The sequence below is a fragment of the Melitaea cinxia genome, chromosome 8 (genome assembly GCF_905220565.1).
Source record: "Melitaea cinxia chromosome 8, ilMelCinx1.1, whole genome shotgun sequence".
NCBI classification, from domain to species: domain Eukaryota; kingdom Metazoa; phylum Arthropoda; class Insecta; order Lepidoptera; family Nymphalidae; genus Melitaea; species Melitaea cinxia.
This window is the reverse complement of record NC_059401.1, coordinates 1,551,138-1,578,763: the sequence shown is the minus strand read 5'-3', so window position 1 is coordinate 1,578,763 and position 27,626 is coordinate 1,551,138. Positions and strand designations below refer to the sequence as shown.

Here is a 27,626-nt window from a genome sequence, read left to right as displayed (position 1 = left end):
TTCAAATTCTCTTCAAATGTTCGACATAATATTGAATCAATGAACCAGTTTCTTAACGTACCTTTTTAAAATCAAAGCGCCTCCCCTCCATACAGGTAGGATTAAACTTTGACGTATTCTTCAAAGCAAAATCAGTAGATTTACAAAAAAAAAAAAAATATGTTTGGTGGCAAACAAAAAAAATCCGACTTCAATTACATTGACAAGTAATACAACGTAGGTAGATTAAAAAAATAGTCAAGTAAATAGGTACGCATTATCAAAGAGTACTCGAAAAGTTGTAATCAGATCTCGATGAAATTTAAACGTGACCACATGATCAACATCGAATTTCGATTAAATTAAAAATCATCAAAATCGGTACACCCAGTAAAAAGTTATGCCGATTTTCGAGGGTTTCTCTCGATTTCTGTGACATCCATCATTAGATCCTGGTTTCCTTATCATGGTACCACACTTAGCATATCTTTCTTGTAACAAAAAAGAATTATCAAAATCGGTTCATAAACGATATAGTTATCCCCATACATACATAAAAATATATATATAAATACGGTCGAATTGAGTAACCTCCTCCTATTTGAAGTCGGTTAAAAAAGTCCACAGACAAAACAAATTATATTATAGTTATAAAAATAATCGGGACTCCTTTACCTGCTCTGCTGCTGCACGATAGGCTACATGCTGTAAAAGAACTCTTAACACTTAGATCAGAAACAAATACATACTTATTAGTAGAAATATCTTTACAATACAATTACAATCCTACAATACAGTTCACCAGAACTAATTTACTATTTATTACAATTCAAAGCTAACTCAACAATAACGAACCATGTCATTACAAGCAACCATAAATCGGTGAAAAGATGACCTTCATGTAACGAAAAAACGAATTATACCAAAGCGATGATCTAACGCCTGCGACCTTGGTGCGACTGGCCGTGTTCTCAGACTGTTTACTTTATTAGTATACAACCTTAGCATTAATTAAACTGCTAAACTCGATAAAATAATAATAATAATAATAATAATAATAATACACTTTATTGTACACCAAAAACAGAAATAATACATATCAAAGAAAGAAAGAAAATATTGACAATATATTCATTAGGTACAAAGGGCGGCCTTATCGCTAAAAAGCGATCTCTATATCGCTATATATATATATATTTATTATCCTTAGCAATAATTCTAAAGAAAACATATTGACAATGATATACGAGTACATTCTAGACTAGTGAGTAGCTTGTGAGTCTCCTTTTTCTGTCAAATATTTGTATACATAGTTCAGTTGTTAATATCCCATTGCTGGGTATAGGCCTCTTTCCACATGTTGGAGAAGGAGCGGAGCTTTATCCACCACGCTGCTCCAATGCGGGTTGGTTTCATAGAATATTTAGGTATATACTCTTTATTGCACTTAAAAGACACACCATATTATTACAATGGCAGTTGGCAAGGGCGTACTTATATATAAAAGAGATCTCTACCAGTTTACCCATATTTATTCATGTAATGTCCTAAAAAAAAATTATAATGAATCCGTACTAATGGAAAATTTTAAAGTATCCTTTTAGACAAAATAATTGTTTCTGGTCTTGGTGTATACCTAACTGTAGATTTCCACGCTACGATTTCATGTGGCAGATATTTCTCTTTGCGAAAGGCGAATCCAAAAGATATAAACCTACTTTATTATTTAAGGCGATACAGTCCCAGTGTTTTATATCCTGCTGACCAATTATTATCAATAACTTATGTAAAAGATAAACCTTATCAGGAACCGAAGGATCGGTGAAATAAATACATATCAATCCAAACAATCCAATCTAGAATATAAGATATTTAATATATATGTCAATTTAGAATTCTAGAAAATGAATTAAAACGTTATTTACGCAGCAGTTAAACCCATTAATTTAATGGACTTCTTAAGGTCAGTGCTATACAGTGTAACACACGTATTAATTAGCTTCATACAATGTATGTTGTAATGGGTAAGTTAACCATCGAGTATTTTTGGTGATTTTTTTAATAGACTAAAGTAAATAAATAGTATTTTTTAAAATTCGCAATATTAAAAAACATACAGTTGAAGACCTTTTTTTTTAAGTCGGTTAAAAGTTTTCTGTTTGCTGCGGCTACTTTATATATTATTTAGTTATTTTTACAAAATACTGAAACAACAAAGTGAGGTCACAAATTAAATTTTAAATAATTTAAACATTACATAAATATACGTATACACATATATAATAAATTTTGCGAAGGTTGAAGCTTTTTAGAAATACATTAAAAGAAAAACATTGTTATTTCGTAACATCGAAAGCTAAACATCCACCTGTGTTTATGAGACGCCGGCGCACGCGCAGCGACCTTGGCATCGATTCGTCAAGTTTTGATTCATGTGTGACTGTGTGCGTGTGTCACATGATCTAAAATATTTTCGCTGTATTCATGTAACTTGTTTTACTTTTACAATTTTCTATCTTAAAATTAGCTTTTAATCATCATTCCACTAAGTATATAATATTCTCTATTTACTACTTTATGTAAAGCTACATAATATACATAATACAGAGCTCCTAGGGGGATTAGGGGATTGGGTCGGCAACGCGCTTTCGATGCTTCTGGTGTTGCAGGCGTCTATAAGCTACGGTAATGTTTTACCATCAGGTGAGCCGTACGCTTGTTTGCCGAACTAGTGATATAAAAAAAATAAATAAAAAAAAAACATACTTATAAGATGCAATCGATTCGGAATGTAGATTTTGCTATATAGAATCAGCAAGAAATCCAACGTACTGATGATGTAAAAGAATTAAAGTAAATATTTGTTTCTCCATTCTGTGGTAACATGATCGATAGTAAAAAAAAAAAAAAAAAATCTATATCGATACCAAATATTTAGCAATCGTAAAACGTGAACCGCCTCCTATCTGTTTACTGAACTGACCTTGTTGGCAAAGAAAATGTTTTTTGTCTGTTAATGTGTAAAATAGGGCTGACGATTCCATTTTAGCTTGAATTATTTCATTGTTATTTTTGAAGCTTACGAAAATTTAAACGATCCCGTTTATTTCTATTGCGAGATCCTATCGATGATAAAATTGAGTTTTTTTTTTCATAAAAAGTAACTCCGGAGTTTCTTTCCTATTCTTCTCTGCAGAATGTACATTCGGGATCGGTAGTAGCTTCATTCTTAACTTATTTTCAATTAATTAAAACAAATATCATTTTATCGTGTAAAATGATTGTGGAAAAGTGTTCTTTAAGCCTATTTGAATAAAGTAAATTTTAATTTCGATTTTGAGCTCCTTTTTCATCTTTTGTTACCTGATGTTCTACCCTTTATTTAACACATGATTACGATTTTTCTACAACTTCTACTGTTGCATTTACTTACAGTACGCATTATGAAGCAGTATCTATTCTAAAAGGATTATATCGTTGTCATTTAGTCACTAGTGTAATGAGATTGGTAATAACTATGACATGACATCAAAGGTGACAACGCATTTAAATTATTTATATCCTGATGCTCGCTCGTAATGGTCCGACATTGGCGCCTCATTACGTCATGCATTATATCTATTATGACCTAGCCTGTATGTGACGGCCACTGACCATCGCTTGAGCCAAATTATAACTACCTGTAAATGTAAATATATTGCTTTGAATGATTCGTCTGTGATTATATGCTTACTGTTTTTGTATGATTCTGTGTCCTCTTTCTCGAGTCGTGACCGTTTGTTTTTTTTTATATCTTTATTTATCTTTTATGAGTATCGTCCCACTGTTGGACAACTAATAAGGTATAAGGTTAATTTCATCACTATAATTTATTGATTTCATTACCAAACGTAAACTTGGTTGTTCAATAGCTACAATTACTCAAATTGACTGGTTGTAAACAGAATCGCTTAACGTGTTTTGCGAAATTCGATAGAGGAAATCAAACACTCAAATTCAAATAAAAGTGCCAATATGTCTGCTTCGACTGGATATTGACACCAATGTCAGAATTAATGGAACATTCGACACCACGAATGATCCTGCCTCCAACGAAGGTTCAAGAAGCGATTAATTTAAAATTGATCGGTAATTCGTGTTCCGAACTCGATCGATATACTTCGAAAGCAATTACATTGACTCGACACGAAAGACATTAAACCACGAGGAGACATTAAACTTACGTTACTCTTTTAAAAGTAAGATATAGATAATGAATTTTACTGTTTTTCTGACATTTGTTAGACTGGAGCCGTTGTTTTACACGTGTCGATAAAAATTTACCTGAGATTAGTTTTATTTTCAGTCGTTTAGATTAAAGCCTTTATTTATGCCGAAATGGTATGGATAATTTTGCAAACATTAGTAGAATGGGAAAGACGCGAACGAAATTTTTCGGTACTATCGAGATTACAAACTCAATAAAAGTTTTAAGGGCAGTAAGAAAGATATCGTATGCTGAAGTTTGGTCGAAGCCTCGTTCGACCAGGGTCACATTCCGAAAATTAGTTAGATGCAATGGAGTACATGGTACTCAAGATTGAGGAGAAGAAGTAGTAATTTGTAGAACCCAGTGATTTGCAAGTCTATGAAGTCATACTGATTCATTTTTCCATTAGTTGTAAAGTAAAAAACGCTAAAGTAATCTATATTGTAATATTAATCACAACTACAATAGAATTTTCGTCAACGTTTGCGAACTTCAGCAAAGTCGCAGTACATTGTCGCTAATTTGTTTTTACGCTAATATTTAACATGTCTCGTGTACACTAGTGATATCAAATATTTGTCTTTCGTCACCATTACATAAATCCGCGAAACGATCAAAATATTTACAGAGTTACAAGGTCATCTTAAATTTTCTCAAGGCATGGATAGAACATTTAAAGTTAAATTAAATTTAAGATTACTAGTAAAAAAGTTAAGGCCTAATTAAAACTATGTTTTTTCATGGTCAAACTTTGATTTTATTTTGATCATAGAGAAACGTTACGTCAAATAAATAACTTCATTATTAAAATAAAAAATATTAGATGCGTTAAATTCGAGAAATATGAGCCTACTTACTTATATTAAAAGATTAATATTTTATATCTTTAAGTAAGTAAATAAATAAATATCTACGCAACACACACATGGTCGTCTGTTCCTAAAGTAAGCAACTTAACGCTTGTGTAATAGGTAACAGCCGACTGGTATAGCTACATATATATATTTTTTTTCGATACTTATAAATAATACATATCTATATAAATATATATATTGCACCCAGACTCGGGGTGGGAATTGAACCCATAACCCTGGAGCTGAAAGCAGGGTCACTACAAACTCCGCCAACGGGCTAGTTAAGTGGTAAACAAGCTTAGGTTTTCTTTAGTTAGGCACTGTTCTCTAGTTTTGTATATCATATTTCGATAAAAATAAGGAGAAGAAGTAAAATAAATAAATAATTAATAAAAGACGGGTAGTAATAAAAATTTACATAATTTATTTTTGACAAAACTGGTCTTAATAAAACGTAAAGGTCAATAAGACATACACGTGTGAAATAAAAAAACGTGTAGTGTGCTTGTATCGTATACATTATACAATATAAGGCCACTATCTAATATTTTTAATAAAATTTTTTAACCTCCTCCAGGTTTTAAGTTTATCAAGTATCTCGCAAAAATATGCAGGTCACACTTTAAGGTCACATCATTTCAGGCGTAATTAACTTCTACTTCTCTTATATCTACCTCCTTCTATATCTCCTTATTCTATTTCTTTTTTACCTTCTTCTTCTTCTCATTTACGTTGTCTATCGCACAGTTAAGTATATTGAAGAATAAAACGTGTTCTATCTTTTCTTGATATAAAAATTTTATTGACTTTTGTCCACTCATCAGACGATTGCGTGACTCTTAAGCATTTTTGACTTAAATTGATAGCCTATATAACAATCATTTTAATAATGCCTTTATAGGGCAGAAATTTGTTTTAAAAATAGAACTTGAAATAAGATATTATTAATCTATACAAATAGAAATTAATAAATGCAATCTACGTACGCGTATAACTTTCAAACGGTTGCATCTAATTGAATAACCATTTCTATTTGTTGGGTTTATTATTATTATTACAAAGCTTGTATAAAATAAATATTTAACGTGGCGTATTCTGTACTGATATTAATTTTTTCATAAATATATATGTACGGGTTACCGCACACTCAGCCATTGTCTTTGCGGTCTAATAAAACATTTTTAATTTGGGTTATTTCTTAGGAAATTGTCGTTTTTCCAATCACCACTGACGTCCGTTCTATACACATGATGTCTGTACTTACTTAAATTAAATATACTTACTATGAATAAATTCAGCGTTAGATCGACTTTCATTGGGTTTAGTTTACTTCATTGACCTTCCCTCACATGTCATTTCTCACTCAAATATAAATTGTAATTAATACATGACTATTTTTAACATTATTTTTAAAGACATTTTTTTAATCTTATAACATACACACACGGTCGTCTGTTCCTATGGTAAGCAACTTAATGCTTGTGTTACAGGTAACAGCCGACTGTTATAACTATATATATATGATTAATAATGAACAAAACAAAAAATATATATTTTATTTGGTTCAGTAATTCGGTGCCTACGAAGAGTCGCAAGGAATAAATACGAAATTCTATATTTACATATTTAAGGTAATCAAAGCACGCGATGAAAAAAATAGGTCATATCGTGACATTTCCTATATTGATTAAACCATTGTCTGTCCATATTGTTCGTTGTTGTATATTTTGTTAAAACGCAATGATGATGGGGGTGTGTTTTAAGTTGATTAATGGGGCATAAAATAGTATACGCTATGGGAATAAGCCTGTAATGCCCTACTGCTGGGCATAGGCCTCTTTTTCCATGTAGGAGAAGGATCAGAGCTTAATCCACCATGTTACGAATGCGAGTCGGCGGATATATTCCAGACTATGAGTAACGATCGCTATCAGGTTTACATGATAACAACCGGGGTCGACGGTTTAACGTACTCTCCGAGGCACAATGAATACCTATATTTATGATACTGACAAAATAAAATCACATACTATGCATTTATAACGAAAATTCAAGAGTGAAGTCGCAGATAACCGTCAATATAACCACAAATAAAGTTTTCCGCTGCAAGTTATCGTTTAAGGATAATTCCTTGCACCGAGATCGTTGTCCGTACCAGTCGACGCGGTGTGCGTGAGGCTTTCAGGAACCGAAGCACGCAGGACTGACGGCGGCCGTTTAATATCATACTTTTATGATAAAGCCTAAAAGGCTATCAAAAAATCGTTATAAACGAACTCTTGTTTTACTTTTATTTATTTAATTTTTCTTATTGTAACAAAAATATATTGGTACATTTTCCAGCTCAATACTGTTTTCAAAATCATGACATGACAGCCCAGTGACCTGAAATTACGGCATAAAATATAAACCTATTGAATTTAAAAAGACCCAACGATTTATAATTTCTATCGAAATATTATCAACCTTTACTTGTGACGAAATGACGGGTTGACATGGTTGACCTTGACACTTCAACCATGTCAACCCGTCATTTAGAAATAAAAAAAAAATCGACGCGTTAACAATGACCGGTATTGAGCCGCAGCTACACTAAATTAATTTTAGTACGCCTTAATTCAGAGGTACCTAAATTCGCCGAGGCCAGCCGGTCGCTGGAGGGATCCTGTTGCCTGCAGATCCGGGACCCTCCAATTAAAGCGGCTGAAGGCTCCCGCAGGGGTTTGGTCGGTAGTGCACCCCCAAGTGCTTAAGCCGACATACGGTCTAGGATTGCCTACCCGGGCGTCCTGGATATCACCCGTAAATGGGTTCCCCTGCGATAACAAAAAAAAAAGAGGTACCTAAATTTAGGTTGAACCTTACTAAGTTAAATGTTTATGAACATATTATAATTGCACAATGAAGTCAGTTATTACTATAATTAAATGGATTTGATAAGGGATTATTAACCCCTTTTATACACCTTTTCTATTATTAATACGGACACTATACTATTTAAGTCTTTGACTCATTTACACTTAATTTTATCCTAACATTCTAAAGATTTGATGTTTTAATTTAAAAAAAAATACACTACTTTATTTTGCATATTATTATGATTAGGATATACTTAAAAAGTAATATAATTATTAGGAAAACATACTTAATATATGTATACTTTTTCAAAATATGTATTTATTTTTAAAATTAGATTTTGGAAATAATATCCTTCTTTCAACTGACTTCCAAAAAGGTGGAGGTTCTCAATTCAACTGTATATTTTGTTTATTTTGTTTTATTTTTGTTATATTATGAATTAATTATAATTAAAAATAATTTAAAAACCAGTAAACACATAGTACATATTACGTAAAAATTATCATATTTGATTATTATATAGAACTAAAACATAACATATTTAACTTAAACATAATATAACTGTAACATAGTAATGGCATTGTAAATGTTACAATTAAGATCCAATATCAAGCAATGATATAATCATCACTTCCGTCTATCTCATCATAAGAAAAGTACATGAACTCATAAAACAAAAATAGATATTACCACAACACGATATTTGGCAAAATATACAATCAAAATATTACGATATTGTCGTAACTAGTACATTTTATTGGTGCACTGGACTTGGCAGCGGGTTCAGTGAGTCATGTTGCAATGCAAGTCTGATGACAGAGTTCTATTTAGCTGTGTATTTGTAATTAAACGAAAGTATGAAATCGTCTTGTTTCCACTGTTTATTTATGAGACTGAAAATGACAAAAATACGTTTGAAGGTTGAACGGATTTAGCGATGATATGTTTAAAGTATTTATTTAAAGAAGAAATTGTTTTTAAATTGACCGTTGGTGTAATATCCAGTGACACTGCTTTCTGCACCGGGGTCTGTGGGTTCGATTCCTGCCCTGAGTCTGAGTGTAATATACAAACTGTGCCAATGGCTTAGTTTGCTTATTTGCTTACGCATCTATTCCAAAAAAGGATATTTATGTACATCAGCAAGTTAGTTCTCTAAACACAAGTGTTAAGTTACATATATTACACTATTTTATGGTCTGTCAGTTGAATTTATTTCGATATTTGAAAGGATATCAATTGATACTATGCCCTAGTTCCTGTCTGATAAACAAAATTTGTAGAATTCTTTATTAAAATAATTAAAATTGTATTTAGAACAGCGAATAGAAACATTTCGTAGAAATTTCACTGAGTAAGTATATCAGATTCAGAGCAGGAGTGGAATCCACAATTTTGGAATAGAGTCACTATTAAGTTCGCGAAAGGCCAGGCGTATATAATTATCATTATATTGCTTTTACTAATTATGATTGTTCGCAAAGAAAAAAAAAATACCGACTTCAATTGACATTTTTTTTATAAAACAAGGTAGGCAAATAAGTGATTACCGTAGCATATAGATGCCTGCAACACCACAAGCATCGCAAGCGCGTTGCCGACCTCTCAACCCCTCCAAGAGCTCTGGTCACCTTACTCACCAAAGAAACACAACACTGCTTGAAACCAGTATTATTTGGGTGTGGTCTTCTGTAAGGTGTCAGGATATTTCCTGCTGTGATCTACCTCAGTTAAAATCGACAAGTATAGTAAAATGCACATAATTATAATAATATATTACATTAAATGAATTTTAATTGGGCCGATGTGGCAGGCACCAGCTTCTCATTTATTTCATAAAATCAGTATAACCAGTAAAAATTTATGAGGTAACACACACACAAAAATACAGATGAATTAAGAAATTCCTCCTTTTTAAAGTCGGTTAATAGAATTGAGTATTTTGAAACAAATTGATAACATTTTCTTGTTTTGTTGCAGATGAACAGGAAAGAGTACAGAAGAAGACATTCGTCAATTGGATAAATTCGCACTTATCAAAGGTAATTTATTTTTTTATTTTTTTACGATAACTTCTTAAAAAAAAACGACTTCAATTACATCAACAAGTAATATAACATAAGTAGAAGAAAAAAAAGTCAAATAAATACGAACTATCAAAGATTACTCAAAAAGTCCTAGTGGGTAATACACTACGTTATCTATCTATCTATCTAATACTATTAAACGAGCAATTCTTGTATATATATATATATATATATACCTATATAATCTGAATCTCGGAAACGGCTCCAACGATTTTCATGAAATTTAGTATGCAGGGTATTTCGGCGGCGATAAATCGATATAGCGAGGATCTATTTTTAGAAAATGTCGTTTTATCCCTGTTTTTAGGCAATAAAAACGGCATTTTGGGGGTTATTTTTTCCTTTTTTTCTAATCTCACGCACTCATCATTTTTTATTTCAATAACTAGTTCATATTTTTTAATATTATCTCGGTAAAATCGGAAAATATTATTATTATTTTATCAATATGTAATTCGTTTTTAAATATGATTTCCAAAAAACACGATTTACTAAAAATATAAAACTAAGCTCGGTCACCCAGGTCACTAGTCATTGATTTATAAAAAAACCTTTTTTATAAGTCAATGGTAAGGTACTATAGTAGATGCATCCTTGGATCGATTTTTCACTGAAGTAGTTTTAATGAAGTCAGATAGATGGCGTTGACGTGACGTGGCGTTGCACCGTCTCCATAATATTTAAATGAGACCACATAATATGTATTAGCTTTTGATTTATAAAAGAAACATCAAAATCGGGGCATACAGTAAAAAGTTAAGTTAGGAGGAATAATACAAAAAACTGTCAAGTAAATACACGTTATCATAAATTACTCAAAAAGCAGCTATCAGATCTCGATCAAATGTAAATGACAGCACAAGACAAACATCCGCTTTCTATTAAAACAAGAATCATCATAATTATTTATAAAGAATAAATCGTTGGATAATACAGCTCACTACGTTACAGTAGATTTGTCCTTGGATGTATTCTTCACTGAAGTAGTTTTGATGAAGTTCAGATAGATGGCGTTGGCGTGGCGGACGTTGTACCGTTTCATAAATACACATCATCAAAGATTACTCAAAAGGTGCTCATTATAGCTCGATTATATTTAAATGGAACCACATGACAAGTATAAGGTTTTGATTTATAAAAAAAACATCAAAATCAGTGCACCCAGTAAAAAGTTATGAGGTGTAATGCAAAAAAAAACAGAGATTACTCAAAAAGTAGCAATCAGATCTTGATCAAATTTAAATAAAACTACATAACAAGCATTAGCTTTCTAAAATAAGAATCATCAAAATCGATAAACCCAGTGGTCAGGTAGGTCAACGAAAAAATAGTCAAGTAAATACGCATTATAAGATATACTCTAGAAGTACTTGTCAGTTCAATCAAATTTAAATGGGCCGACATGACACGCAACACCTTTCAATTAAAATAAAATTCATCGACATCGGCCTGCCCAGTCAAACGTTCTGATGTAACGAACACTTAAAGAATACAATCGAATTAAGAATCTCCTCCTTTTTAAGAGGTTGGTTGAAAAAGCGCAATATATTATAAATAATAATTAAATTAAATAATAATTATTAAAAATATAATATTTATTTAATATTTATTTAATATTATTTAAACATTTTATTTTATACAAATACATTTTTAATTTGTTTTTAGTGTTATAGCGTAATTTTGACGGTTTATGACCAGTAGATATTTTTTAATTTTTATACCATTGTATAATATTTTTACAAAGTCTAAATAATACTATTTAAATGTCTAGGTATTATTAAGTATTCTTTATAATTATTTAATTTATGGCCAAATAGTAATAAAAAACTTAAAGGAAAAGAATACTAACGAATATTTTTGCAGTACAAAATATAAATATTAAACTAAGTAAATACTAAATTAAGTATAACTATTTATTATTTTGCCATACATAATAATAACGCTAAAATTAATTAACTATGGGTATAAAATAAACAAAACTATATCAAATCTAATATCATTCAATGCTTGCCTGAATGTGTACATGGGTACAAAATGTGTCATTTGTGGTAGCCCTTTTCACGTTCCTTTGTTTTAAAACCAGTGCTGAAGGAACAATGGTGCAGAGAGCTGAAGCCCTTTGACCTTGGCACTTTAAAGTATATTGTTAGGTGATCTTAGCTGTGGAAAATTGAATTTCTTTTACAATTACGTTGTTAAACATTAATTATATTTTCATATTTATTTTACTATTTTATTAATTTGTTTGACTATTTTGTCTTATTATTTTTATAATTAGTATCGTATGAACTGTAAAACACGAGAATTTTTAAAACTTGTATAGTACATTGAAAAATTGACTAGCCCGTTGGCACAGTTTGACCCTGCTTTCTGCTCCGGGCGTTGTGGGTTCGATTCCCACCCTGACTCTGGGTGTAATATATATACTTATTTATATATGTATTATTTATATGTATGTTTATCGAAAAAAAGTAGCTATACCAGTCGACTATTACCTATAACACAAACATTAAGTTGTTTACTTTAGGAACAGATGACCGTGTGTCTATGTTGTAAATATTTATTTATTTATACCAACTTTTTGCTCAAAAATTTCCTTTTTCTTAAAACAATTCAAATTGATTTTTTTTTAATTATTTTTACTTATAATAATAACAAAAACGAATCAAAATAATTTCTAGTCTAATTCAGTTTATAATATAAAGATAATAATTTAAACAATACATCTCCTTGTTTAGTCATTGCACCGTGTGACTACGGCATTTGTTCACACGTCTCTCAGCTAATACAGCTTTACTCCTAAATCTAAGTGCCTTGTCATGTCAGCCATGGGACGAATAATCTGGTCCAAGATGTCCTTCCTTGGCAGTCGGGTAAAAAAAAAGCTTATAGATCAAAGCATGTAGCCGTAAAATTGCGCTTATAAGTTTATAAATCGTTAATGAAACTTGTTGAGATGTTAAAATGTCTTGCGGAATTTAAAACATTAATTAGTTAAGTTATCGTCATGATCTATCAACGAAAACATTTTACATATTAAGGTAGTTTGGAAGAGATCGTTACTTTGCGATAAGGGCGCCTTATCGTGCCTTAACATTAATATTATGTAATTTAGATCTAGAAATTTTAAAACTTAGGTACTTGGTGGTGTACAAGTTATTATTATATTAAAATCTTTATTTATGTTTCGTATGGGAATATTTATAATTCTGAAATTTTCCAGCGCATACCTCCCTTACGGATCGACGACCTGATTTACGACCTACGAGATGGAACGAAGCTCCTCGCTTTACTTGAAGTATTGTCTGGCGAGAAATTGGTAAGAATCTTATAAAATTTTTTTACTATATAACTGGCAAAGTAGAGGGCCGTCTGATGGTAAACAGATACCGTAGCCTGTGGACGCCTGTAACACCAGATGCATTATAAGCACGTCGCCAATCTTAACCCGAACCTCCCCAGCAGTACAGCTGTAGTCAAGTCTGTAGTAGTCTGTGGCCTAAGTTGTTAAATATTAAAAATAAACAAATAAAAAATCAATGAAACAATACAGATAACTAGTAACAACTGACATGTCTAATGTTACTGAAGCGGGTTTAGTATGTTTGTCTTACGAAGAAAACTTAAGGATCCTTCTGTCTTGGCAAATGTCCATAAATATTTCGAACTCATCTCCGTCAGCCACTTGACAGGGAATCAATTGGGTTTCGATGATTGCTGAACGCTTGTACTGACTTCAAACATTCTCGAGCAATGGTTGATAAGATTAATGATGAGTTATTTAGCAATGTTCGGAATGGGTTCAACGGGAATAAATAAAGGGTATTTTATGTGATCGTGAAAAGTATGATATTAAGTTTAACCCCTAGAAGTATATTTTTTTTGTATAACTAGGTCGGCAAACGCGTACGGCTCATCTGACGGTAAGCGATTACCACCGTACCACGTTGCCCACCCTTTCCCCATTTCCTTCCAGGAACTCTGGTCACCGTACTCACCAACAGAAACACAGCGCTGCTTGAAAGCAATGTTACTTAGCTGTGATCTTTTGTAAGGTCGAGATACTTCCCCAGTCTGGCTACTCCCTATATTGAGCATAGATTTCCTGCTGTGCCCTTCAGTTAAATAAAATATTAACTAATCAGTATATGTGTAACCCGATTACGGCAAAGCCAAAAGGAGGGTTATAATTTTAGCAGTCTATGCATGTATGTATGTATAATATGTTCATCGATGTGTACAATTTAGACAAATATGGTATCATTAGAAGCGTCTCATTGTCCACTGATTATAGGCTTTATGGTGTTATGTTATATTAAATGTGGCGCCCTCTAAAAGACAAAGTGGCGTACTAAATTTTTATTGTCAGGTTAGAGTTTTTAACTTTTATTTATCTTGTATTCTACTGTTGTATAAACAGTTGGACTGGAAGATAATTTCCCCACCATGAGTTACGATCTTTATCGGTTATTTGCAATAAAAATCAGGGCCGATAGCTTGCCCTCCAAGGCATAGTGGAGAGGCCCACAAAGACATAAACCAAGACAAAAAAAATGTATTCTCCAGCGGGACTCGAACATTTAACCTATGACGCTAGGCGACTACTACTGCCAATACATAAGAACGGTTGTCCAAGTATTATACACCAAACGGATGAGCCCATCATGTATTAATTACATATCAATAAAGTTGCTTACAAATGGGCACTAAGTTTTTTTCGTCATAATATTCATCAGTCAGTTCCTGAAAATACGTTACTACTTGTAAAAATTTATTTAATACCAGTAAAAGCACGCTTCAAATCAAAAGTAGAAATATATATGTTTCAACTCAGTGAGAAAGTTGAGACAAATATAAAAAAAACGAGTAAGACTTAGACCACACGACTGAAGTAAAACTTCTTTAGCTTCATCTAACTTATGTCTCCCTCTCTTCTTCTTCCGTCCGCCTTGCCTGATCAAACTTTTCGTAATGCTCCCATCACGCATTCACCAGCTTACTCCTCAAGTCAAGCGTGCGTAAAAAGGTTTCACTTCAATAAATAATAATGATCATATAACTTTCTTTCAACAGCCAATGGAACGCGGTCGTGTATTACGGCGTCCTCACTTCTTGTCGAACGCAAACACAGCACTCCGCTTCTTAGCAGGAAAACGTATCAAGTTGGTTAACATCAACGCAGCCGATCTTGTCGATGGAAGGCCCGCTGTCGTTCTGGGTCTCATCTGGACCATCATCCTTTACTTCCAGGTAATGATTGAGATCTTCTAATCTGAATTTTGATAGTTAGAAATGTTGCTATCACAAAATATGTTTATATTTTTTAAATTGTGTCACAAAATTGTCTTACGGGTCATTAGATACTTGACAATAAAGATTTTTGAAATATGTTGATATGGTTTAGCTGCCATATTGTCATTTATTAAAATTGTAATGTCACAATTTTAACTTTTTTTTGTATTGCTATTTGTAAATAAATAAAATATGAAATTTTTGAGTCAAAATATTTCGGGTCTTTTTCAAAAAAAAAAAAAAATTTTTTTCTTGAAGACAGCATAAAAGTTTTTTACATAGCGAATATTTTGTGATTGCAACAGTTTATACACTTTCCCTGTTGATTAGAGTTATTTGTAGAACTTGATGATATGCACACAATTTGGGATACATAGAATTTGAGTTATAAAGTAATTTAGACACATAATCAAGATCAGAGGCAAATTTTGTTTAGATTTTTGTAAAGTCACACATCAAATGCATATATTTTAGCACTCGTTTGTCAATAACATAGAAATAACAACTAATATAACAAAAAAAAAACATTAAAATACCTATCTAGATTTAATCTTTGAGATCCGTATGACAAAAGTAGAATTAGCACGTAAGGACACAATATAACATTTTAAACTTACAGAACTTTCTGGATACTTCACTGTTAGTTAGATTTAAAAAAACACCTTCTTTACCACTTTCTCGTATACACTATTAATGAAAACTATATTAATTTTACGGTTTTACACCAAAAGTACTTATAGATGAACATAGTTATAAAATAGATTAAATTAATGATTTTAACAACATAGTTGATTGCACAAATCCTTAGTCAGTTTTAATGAGGATAAATCTGGACAAAAACTTTGATATAGTAAGCATTTCTAAAAATAACATTGAAGTACTAATATCTTCAGATACTTCTGGCAAACATACCACGGCAAAGTATTATCATTATTAATAAGTTATGTTAAATGAGATGATAACTTGTTTATCTATACTATTTTAATATCAAGCAAATAAAGAACAATTTATTTCGAAACATTTACATCAGGATATGTGTGGACTTGGCTTCTTTTATCAACCTTATATTCTTCTCATTTCGCTTTTTAAGCCTCGATCCATTTTGCCTGTCTCCTGTATTTTATATATCAATGTACCTTCGTTAGATATATTCTCATTTTAATTGGCTTGAATATATTTTGTTTGCGCAAGCTTCACTCAATGTATTGGACCCACAGGAAAGAGGACCAAAGGTAGGTTGAACGCAAGCTTCTAGATCGACAACTTTATCCTCAATGTTTATTTTTCTGATCATTTTATAGTTATAATGTCACTTCGTATTATATTTGTGAATGATGTGGTATATTTCTCTTTGGATAACACCTTCGTGTTCAACCCATTAATGGCACAAAAAAATTGTTGTCTATTAATTTTTTATTTAAAGGATGTGAGTTTGCACAGAGCTATCATTTGTTTAATCTGATCTAAAGTATTCAAAAATGCCCTGATGAAATAGATCGGCAATATACCTGCAGGCTATAAAATGGTTTGATCAAGCTGCATTAATATTATTGCAATTCTTATTTAAAATAAATGGAGAGTCGGTTTTTTTATTAGATTAGACTGCGAAAACTACTGAACCAAATACTTAAGTCATAATATGCAGCGTGTTCCGGAAAAGATTTTAGTATATAATATACTAACGACCCGCCCCCGCTTCGCACGGTTGCAAAGCTGATACTAAATATACTATTGAATGTCTTTATTTATAGTATGAAGCTAGCTTATAGCATGGTTATTAACATAATAACAACAACATTCAATTATGCGTCGTTAGATTACACGTTGTTACAGAATGCGTTGAAGAAATAAAGGTTCACTGCTCGTTCCCCGTAGGTGATAGCGTGATAATATGTAGTCTATATGTTGACCCGACTTGTTAATAATATTATATACATTTTGAGTTTATCCCGGACATACATACAGACAAACAGACAAAAATATAGACGGACAGAGGTAGCTAGTATTTATTTAGATTGTATTAATTTGTCTTTCACTAACTTCTTTTATTTTAGCCGCATCCTCTCTGACTAATGCAGGCTTAGAAAAAAAATCTAAAACATAAAATGTAGCATTTAGCATCCCAAAATCATGTGTTACAAGGTTGAACATATTTTTTATTAGATCGAAGAAAATAGCCGAGCACTCGAATACCTTGGCGGATCGCGATGTGCATCGGTTATGTCCCAGGAGTCTGGAGCAGCAACTCCGACACATAGGGCTGAAGATAGGTGGAAACAAGGTGCCAAGAAAACACTACTACAATGGGTGGCGAACGCTCTGCCAAAGTAAGTGATTATTTGTTTTAATATTAGGACTGGTTAGGTAGGAAAAATTATTATTATTATAATATTAACACGCTTTTAAGCTATTTTCTTAAAAAAAAATGGAAATAAATGAATAAATAAGGTAACGTAGGAACTGTAATAAATACACATAATAAAATAACTTTATGATCTAACTTTACAGATCATATTACCAATATCCAATGATAAAATAGAATACTAGTTTCTTAGTAAAATAATATCATGTAGTTATGTAAAAGATAAACGGGGATCGCTGACCTCTTAACATCTAGCCATTTCAATCTGGTTAGCGAGTTCTAAGGACCGGCTTACACGTGCAAATCCTGTTCAGGATGCATTGAGACTTATATTTATTTACTTTCATTGTTGCAGAAAATATGGGATGGATAATTTTGTAATCATATTTTCATATTTTATTTTATTGTTCGTTATTGTATGTTGTACGTGTTCTGATACGATACGATGATGAAAGTTCTATTAATACTTTATACATATATTTTTCAAATTTTGGGCGCTTGTTTGTATAGTGTGTATTTCTGGAACCCTGTCACAGAATTTCCATCGCACAAGTGCTTAGGTATAAGGTGATGGGATTATTTATTAGTTTATTTTTGCTCTAGGGACTCTAATATCCAAGTGACAGATTTCGGCCCATCTTGGCGCGATGGTATCGCGTTCCTCGCAATAATCGACGCCATCAAGGCTAACTTGATCAATCTCGCGGAGATGAGAAGGAAAACAAATCGTCAACGTCTTGAACACGCATTTGATGTAGCCGAAACAGAACTGGGCATCGCAAAATTGTTGGACGCTGAGGACGTAGACGTAGAGAAACCGGATGAGAGATCCATAATGACATATGTGGCGCAATTTCTGCACAAATATCCTGAACCTAAGGTATTTTTATGTGTATTTTGTGATGAAAACACTATATTTTGGAAAGTTTAAAGTATGATATATACCTTGATATTAAAAGTTAACTTTATATCCTACACAATATCATGTATCGTAATAAATAACACAAATAACGTGATTACTATAGTTGTTATTTTTTTTCAAAAATCTATTGTAAACGTACGCATTATAATAAAACAGCATTTAGCCTTATTGTATAATATTTTTTTAACAGACAACAGGACCAGATGCAGTCGCAGCGGTACAGGAAGAATACGAGATGCTGAGGAGTTGGCTTACAGAGCGCGTCTCCGTCGTGCAACGGCAGTACGACACTCGGACACTATCGCGACACTACGAGGACTACGTCCGCGCCGAAAACGAACGCCTCGCCAGGGAACCGATATACCAGAAACTAGAGAAACTTATGTATACTCAAAGCCTGGTCGCTATTGCACCGAAATCTTGGAGAGAGCTTGTCGATCTGTGGATCGAACTCGAGAGGCTTCATCGGAAATGGCTCTGGCTTTTGGACTCCGACCTACCTGGTGATTTTCAACTGGTTGGAGAATGGATGGCGAGAGCCGAATATTTGTTGTACTTCGATGAAATACCCACAACTTTAGATGATAGAACTGCAGCCATCATTAGCGAAAAGTTGGAGGAACATACTACATTCTTCGCTGACCTGCCGAATATAATTGACAGATTCCAGGCAGCTATGAGGTCGCCGGATGCAGCTCAAATACCTCCTGAAAGACTTCAGGAAATGAAAGATCGCTTGCAAGCAATCGATCGCAGAGCTCCGCAAAGGAAGGCCAGATTAAAATATCTGGAACATAAGTGCTGTATTGTCGCATTCACTGAGCTAACTAAGGCCAAGTTAGCTACGTGGACAGGCAAATATGGCCGCATCGATCACGCACGTGCCTTATTAGAAGATTATGACAATTTTGTTACGAAAAATAAAATTTTCCAAGAATTTGATAGAGCATATATTGATATAAAGCAAGTAGCAGAGGAATATAAGAGGGTCTGCGAGGTAGACAGGACAGAGGCAAGAGAAATTGACGTGTTCTTGAGAGATGTTTCAGAGAATTGGAGAAGAGTGGCGTCAGATGTGAGATGTGTAAAAAGTGTGCTAGAGGAGGTAATCGCACATTGGGAAAGATGGACAACATTAGCTGACCAATTTACGCAATGGTTGGACAGAGCTCAGCATATGCTGCGGGTATCTGAAGACGAGAGGTTAGAGTTCTTCCAAGATTTGACTGTTTGGAAAGAAAAACATCAATTATTAGGTGACGCTGCTGGCTTCTTAGCGGCCACTTGCTCAGAAGATATAACATCTGAAATTAAGAGGAAATACGTGGAAATTACAGAGCGTTGGGAACGCATATGGGAAGAAGCCGAGCGGTGAGTTTGAGTTTTTCATTTATTTCTTCAGATAATCCAATAAAATGAAAAATTACTTATATGAATTAAAACTTATGCGATTTTTAAACATTTTTTAGCTATGTCCGAGGTGGTGACGCTCTCCGTCATAGACGAGAATTGGCTCAAGGAATACAAAAACTAGACGCTTGGTTATTAGGTGCTGAGAATTTACTATCTCGGCAGCCGCGTGCTACAACAGCCGATATTCAAGCTTACATTGACCAATTACTGCAATTAAATTCTGAAATTGAACAAAATGAAGAATTGTTTAAATCTATAAGCAGGTATGTTATTTGTTGTAATCATGTCATTTATTGAATAAACTATCACTCGGATAAAACGAAAAACAACACCAATTAAATTTTTACTTTAGATTAAATTAGGAAATATTCGAAACTACCCAGCAAATAATTTTGCACGAAAAAGCATTATAATACTTTTAAAATAAACTTTTATACAATATTAGTGAAAATTTCAAAATAATTAAATGGTACAGTTGAAAACAAAAAGTAGCATTAGAGGCTTTATAGGAACTGGTTATATATTACACTAATTCATGGTACATTTTCATATTTAATCGAATTTTAGGATTAAAAATAGTGAATCATAAAAATAATTAAATTAATAGAGTTTTTTTTTTTAAATGATATTAGGGGTTTTCTGTAAGAGATCACTCTTAGTGATAAGACCACTTTTGCTCTTTTTTAAGCTAGAATTTTGTTATTTTCCTTATATTATTTCAAATGTAAAATAAATATATAAATAAAATTGTATTTTATAGAACGTTCCAAGCCGCAATCGCGGAGCTTCCTCGTGATGAAGTCGAGGCACACATGGCAAAGCTTAAGGCTCAAAAGGAGGCACTCGTCCGAACACGGGCTGCGGTACCCGTTCGGTTACACGCCTTCAGGCAACTGTTAGTGCAACATGACTCGCTGGAGAGTGGTCAGCGTGAGATAAGCCAGTGGCTGGACCGCGCAGAGGATGCACTGCGTACTACGACAGACACAAGACGGTAAATATAGATAATCTGACGACTCCTTTTTTTATACATTTGTGTCGGCAAATAAGCGTACGGCTCACCTAACCGGTTATAGCCATGGATTGTGCCTGTTGCGCTGGCGGTTGCGGGTTCGATCCCCGCACATGACAAACATTTGTATTGGCCATACAGGTGTTTGCCAGGTCTGGGTGTTTGTGCAGTCCTTGTGGGTCTCCCACCATGCCTCGGAGAGCACGTTAAGCCGTCGGTCCCGGTTGTTATCATGTACACCTGATAGCGTTCGTTACTCATACTAGGGAATATATCCGCCAACACGCATTGGAACAGCGTGGTGGATTAAGCTCTGATCCTTCTCCTACATGGAGAAAGAGGCCTATGCCCAGTAGTGGAATATTACAGGCTGAAGCGTCACCTAATGGTATGCGATTACCGTAGACGTCTGCAACACTAGAAGCATCACAAATGCGTTGCTGACTCTACCCTCAATCTCTCCCCTCAGAAGCTCTGGTCACCTTACTCATCACAGGAACCCAACACTGCTTGAGAACAGTATTATTTCTCTGTGATCTTTTATAAGTCGGTCCCGGTTGTTAATCATGAACACCTGATAGCGATCGTTACTCATAGTAGGGAATATATCCGCCAACCCGCATTGGAGCAGCGTGGTGGATTAAGCTCTGATCCTTCTTCCTATATGGGGAAAGAGGCCTATGCCCAGTAGTGGGATATTATAGGCTGAAGCGATCTTTTATAAGGTTGAAGTACTTTCACAATCGGGTTGCTTCAGATTTTGAGGGGAAGTATCTTTCCTACTCTCATTGATTATTAGACCCTTATTTAGGAAGAGCATAGCGGGAAATATTTCTCTTGAGTATCTCTGTCAATGGGCTATCCAATACAAAATGGATTTTCACGGTTCCTGAAATTAGCACGTTCAAGCTAACAAACAAACAAACTTTTCATCTTTATAATGTTATTCAGATATAAAAGTTTAAATTTCAGCGAGGTGATAGAAGAGCGCTACGAGATTCATCGCAGTTTCTTCTCCCGGACCACATACTATCGCTCCATGCTGGAAAGCAAGAACAAGGTGTTCCAGAACATCGTAAAGTCAGCTGATAGTGATCGTAGCGCGGATGTCAGTGACCAGATACGACTCATGAAGGACCTCAACGATAGGTATGAGATAAATGCAATTTTTTTTTACTATTTAACAATATATTGCAACCGTTTCTGATTATTTTCATGAAACCTTTAGGATTAGGAGTGTTTTGGGCTTTCTGTCACGTGCTTATCTTTTCTGTCTTATAATTATTCATAGCGTTTACAGCTTTCTTATACTTACTCACAGAAAAATATTTCAGCGCCTAGCAATAAAATTGCACTTGTGATATATGATAATAAATTCATCATTAAAATAGTTACTAAATTTCATTAACAATATAGTTAATTAAATCCCAAATATATTTTTATCAACAGATTCGCTCATGTATCATCAGAAGCGACTAAAAAGGAGGCTGAATTACAACGTCTTGTACGCGCCTGGGATGATTTTGAAACCAAGAAGAGAACAGTTGAGGAATGGGCGTCTAGAGCAGAAGCCTTACTTGCTGACAACAGAGTCGACTCTAAACAGGCTGTAGACTTTCACAAGCGTTTCTTCCAAGGAGCTGATGAAAGGGCTGTATCTGAACTAGTTCGATCTGGAAGAGAGCTGATTGAGGTAAGTGGACAAATCCAAAAGCAGCTAAGTCTGGCTGGTAGATAACTTAGTCTAAACAAGATCGAAACCATCATTGAGGTATGCTAAGGCAGGGAATACCCTGTTTAGAATCTCGAGCAGCCTGATTAGGTAACTCAATCTTACAGAAGACCAGCTTTCAAACAGTGTTGTGTCCCTGTGGTGAGTAAGGTAGCTAGAAATCCTGGGAAGTGTTGGGGGTAGGGTTTTAAATTAAAAATTAAAAATGTAGAGATAAATTGTTCATAATTTGACGATTAACATTGACTACTTTTGATGCAACTATAAATTTTAAAAGCCTAATCTCGTTGGATTAGTGTTTTAAGTTTTTGTAACAAGTTACACAACAATTACCAGAAAAATGTTTTTTTTTAATAATGATGTTGTTCACGTTATACTTGTAATTGTTAAACAACAATTAAATTTTTTTAAACAGATCAAAATTAGTTCTAATTAATGATTAAAAAGTCAATAGCAATATTTTGACAAACTTTATTTCATTTACTTTTTAATTATCTGTGTTATAGCTTATCAATGAAGAAGATAGGCCAAAAGTAGTACAAACTGTAGAGGAATTACAAAGAAGATGGAAAGAACTTCTCGACAGGGCACCGCCACACCTCATGCGTTTGGAATTCAGGCTTGATGAGGCGGTATTCCATCACTGCATTAAGGATATCGAAAAGGAAATCGTTTATGAAGAACAGGTATGTTAAAAGAACTACCGTGAAAGATAAACAGAGAAGCCTGGCTTATGAATCAGTAACTAGGAAACAATTTTGAATATAGAGAGAATTTTCTATGTCTGGAAACCTGAAAAACGACTAAAGCGACACCTAATAAAATGCACCTGAACGGAGATAAAATGGATAAACTGAGCAAAGTTATGTCCATTAAGCTTAATTTCATTCAGTTAAAGACTATTTTTCACTAATTATTTCATATATTACTAGAGAAAATTTAAAATTACATACCACTGTATTAGTGTGGGCGGTGTTTTAGATCCTTCTTTTTTTTTTTTTTTATTTTATTTTTTTTATTAAGCCTTTATTGCCAACACTATATACATGATTTATCATTTCATAGTTAAAATTAGACATGCAAATTAGAATTTATAGCTTTAAAAGTAGAATATAAAAGTTCATTATTAACATTATTGAATTACTATTATATATACTCAATATCACTATATATGTAATTTTAATTGTAATTTTAATTGTAATTTTAATTGATATTATATTATTAGGTAAATATGTCGGGCGACGCGTCGGCGTGTCTTTGCGACACGAAGGCCTCCTCCAGCTTTCTCCATTCTGCTCTTGTTTCAGCTTTTCTGTGCCACATTGGACCCGCATGCTTTTTTAAGTCATCAGACCAACGTTTTCTTTGTCTTCCTCGTTTTCTTTTTGTTTGATATCTAGGAGTCCAATCTGTTATATCTCTCGTCCATTTATTTCTATTCTCTCTCATCATGTGGCCTACCCACCTCCATTTGAGTTTTCTAGTTTTAATTACTACATCTTCGATTTTGGTAATTTGTCTTAGATCTACGGCTCTCTTTCTATCCTTTTTTGTGTAACCCAGTATACTCCTCTCCATGGCTCTTTGGCATGTAATCAGTTTTTGGTTTTGTTCTTGTGTGTTTGCCCAAGTCTGACACCCATAGGTAAGGATTGGTAATATGCATGTATTGTATACTTTCCTTTTCATTGCCATATTATATTGATTGCCTTTTAGCACTTCTTTGAGGGACCAAAATCTCTTCCAGGCATTGGCTACCCGTCTGTCAATCTCTGAATCCATTTGGTTGTTAAAAGCGATAAGCTGGCCTAAGTATACATAAGAATTCACGTATTCTATTTCTTCTTCATCTACTGAGATACTTATTTGGGACCTGTTTGTTATTATCTTTGTCTTTGTATTGTTTATTGTTAGTCCCACCTTTTTACTTTCACACGATAGATCTTGAAGCATGTTTTTAAGGCTTTCCGGGTTATCTGTTATAAGTATTATGTCATCTGCAAATCTTAAATTATTTAAATATGTTCCATTTATGTTAATCCCTATGTTGTCCCATTCCATCTTCCTGATGACTTCTTCTAGCACGGATGAAAAAAGTTTCGGAGAGAGTGGGTCTCCCTGCCTCACTCCCCTGTGTATTGGAAAAATTTCCCCCTCTGTCTCTAGTTTGATTCGTGCTTTGCTACTGGAATACACATTTTTTATTATCCTTATATATTTATTTTCTATTCCTTGATTTTTCAGGGCTTCCCTAATGTACTGATGTTCCAGGCAGTCAAACGCTTTGTTATAGTCCACAAATGCCATGTATAATGGGTAATTGTATTCTTGACATTTTTCAATGAGCTGTTTTATCACATGTATGTGATCAATTGTTGCAAATCCCGATCGGAATCCAGCCTGTTCTCTTGATTGTTGTTCTTCGAGTTTTTTGGTGATGCGTTTCAATATTATTTTTGAGAACACTTTGTATATGTTGGACATGAGACTTATTGGCCGATAATTTCCTATTTCCGATCTATCTCCTTTCTTAAATATGAGTATTATAGTGCTTATTGTCCACTGTGAAGGTATGGATTCTGTGTTGAGGATAAGATTAAACAAGTTTGTAAGTTTTTTCGTTGTTTCTGGCAATGAAGCTTTCAGCATCTCATTGGTTATATGATCAGGTCCAGGAGCTTTATCATTTTTCTGTGTTTCTATCGCATGCTGAACCTCCCTTTCAAGAATCGAAGGGATATTTTCTGTTTTGTCTTCAAGGTCTATGTTGAATTTTAAGGTGTTTTCGGTAGAATATAATTTCCGATAATAGTCTGTCGCTATCTTTAGAATTGGCTGTCTTCTTATTTCGTCCTTGCTGTTTTTGCTTTTCATTTTCGGGACCCATAGCGTTGTTTCTTTAAATTCTTTGAGTGCTTTACTGATACCACCTGTTTTAATGATGTGTTTTTGGATACATTTTATTCTTTCATTCGATTTATCTTGTTTTATATTGCGACTTATCTCCTTACTTAGTTCGGTAATTTCACGTAATGTTGTTTTATTTCTGCCATTTTTAAGCAATTCTCTCCGTTTTTGAATGAGATCTTTTGTTTTCGAGCTCAGTGTATGTTTGTTTTTTGTTGTTTTATTTTTTCTATAAATATCATTTGTTTCTATGTTGTAAATTTCTTGTGTTTTGTCTATTTCTCCGGTTGTTAAGTTGTATTGAGACCTTGTATCAGTCATGCAGGCATTTTCACTCTGGTGAAAGTGTTTTCGTTGTTTCTTTTGTTGTTTGTGAAATAGTACAGCTCTGACCATACGATGGTTGCTATTGAAATTGAAATTATTTATTACGCTAACATCTTGAAAAAACTTAGGTTGATTACTAATTATAAAGTCGATTTCATTGCGATAAGTTCCATCTGGCGATATCCAAGTCCATTTCCTGGTGTTTCTTTTTTTAAAAACGCTATTTAGTATGGTTAAGTTATTCTCTAGAGCCAAATTTACAATTCTCTTGCCGTTTTTGCTTCTTGTTCCTATGCCATGATTTCCTATTACTGTCTCTTCTCCATGCTTTTGTTTACCTGTTTTCCCATTGAAGTCTCCCATGACGATGACGTTTTTGTGGGCAGTTCCTAGTGTAGTTGTAAGTTGGTTGTAGAACTTATCTTTTATTGTTTCGTCCGCTGCTTCGGTTGGCGCGTATATCTGTACTATAGTCCATTTGTTTTTATAGCCTTGTAGTTGTATATTTAGTAAAGCTTTTCTTTCGGATATGCCTTTGAACTCTATGATTTGTTTTTTTAGATATTTTTTCACCATAAATCCCACTCCATACTGACCCTTGGTTTCACCGATATAGTACAGAATGTAGCTGTCATACTCTTCGATGCAGTTCCCTTTTCGTCTTACTTCGCTCATGCCAAGAATATCCCATTTAATATTACCCAAAGCTATCTCTAATTCGAGAAGTTTTTCTGCAGTCCTCAATGAAAGTGTGTTTAGGGTGGCTATGTGTATATTGTTAGGTTTCTCTTTTTTTCCAGGTGTTTCATTTGCTGAAGGGTAGTGGTCTTCTTTCCCCACGGTGACCAACCGGCTTGGGGTGCATTTTTCAGTTGTTGTATGTGTGCTTTTGGTATTAATTGTTCTGAGTTGATTTCGAGTACCGGTGGTCATTACAGGTTTTTTGGAGTCCCTGACATTGAAGCAGATCTTCCTCGTTCAACGTAGCTGAGTATGTTGGGTTTTGCAATTTCTTTTCCCTTGGCTGATGTAGAAGCTGGGTTGCCTTTTAAATCGATTTTTTTCTGGATTTCTGGAGATCCTTCTTTTAGAACATGCTAAACATTTGCAATTCTCCATCCTCTACTCTTTTCTTCATCATTATACGTGTACAATGTGCAGTAGCATGTGTATAGGACAATTATTATAGTTTAACAAAACTCTACAATAACAGCCCTATATTTTTAGGCATACAATCAAAGCGACAACGCTGACGGCATCCTAATCCGAAATGAAGAGTATTTCCGGAACCAAGGAAAAATTATGCAAGTGGAACAATGCTTACAGAATCTAAAGAAAATTACAACTAGCTACACTCAGCAAACTCAAGATAGAGCATTAGAAGATGCCCTAATAAAATGTGAACAGGAATGGGAGTCCACGGTCCATAGAGTTGAGAACTTCAGACAACAGCTTCAAAGAATTCCTGCAAAATGGGATGCGTATAAAGAAAAATTCAGAGAAATGGAGAAATGGATGGACCATGTGGACAAGACTATGGACAGTATTGTGAGAGAAGTTGACTCTGCAGAGGCATTTGAGAAGGAAAAAACAATCTTCCAGGTATGTGTGTTTCAGGACTATGAATAAAT

The 27,626-nt window shown here is 33.7% G+C and overlaps 1 protein-coding gene across 1 annotated transcript in view; it reads left to right on the top strand.

The window, feature by feature from the left end:
* The window catches only part of LOC123655629 (nesprin-1), a 98,679-nt gene that overhangs the window by 21,975 nt on the left and 49,078 nt on the right, over positions 1-27,626 (top strand). Inside the window, exons 2-13 of the mRNA XM_045591390.1 lie at positions 9,922-9,983; positions 13,252-13,347; positions 15,102-15,278; positions 17,484-17,647; positions 18,286-18,562; positions 18,795-19,975; positions 20,074-20,280; positions 20,778-21,011; positions 22,002-22,178; positions 22,479-22,722; positions 23,268-23,447; positions 27,223-27,597. Coding sequence (XP_045447346.1) covers positions 9,922-9,983; positions 13,252-13,347; positions 15,102-15,278; positions 17,484-17,647; positions 18,286-18,562; positions 18,795-19,975; positions 20,074-20,280; positions 20,778-21,011; positions 22,002-22,178; positions 22,479-22,722; positions 23,268-23,447; positions 27,223-27,597 — 3,374 coding nt within the window. The remainder of the gene's footprint in view (positions 1-9,921; positions 9,984-13,251; positions 13,348-15,101; positions 15,279-17,483; positions 17,648-18,285; positions 18,563-18,794; positions 19,976-20,073; positions 20,281-20,777; positions 21,012-22,001; positions 22,179-22,478; positions 22,723-23,267; positions 23,448-27,222; positions 27,598-27,626) is intronic.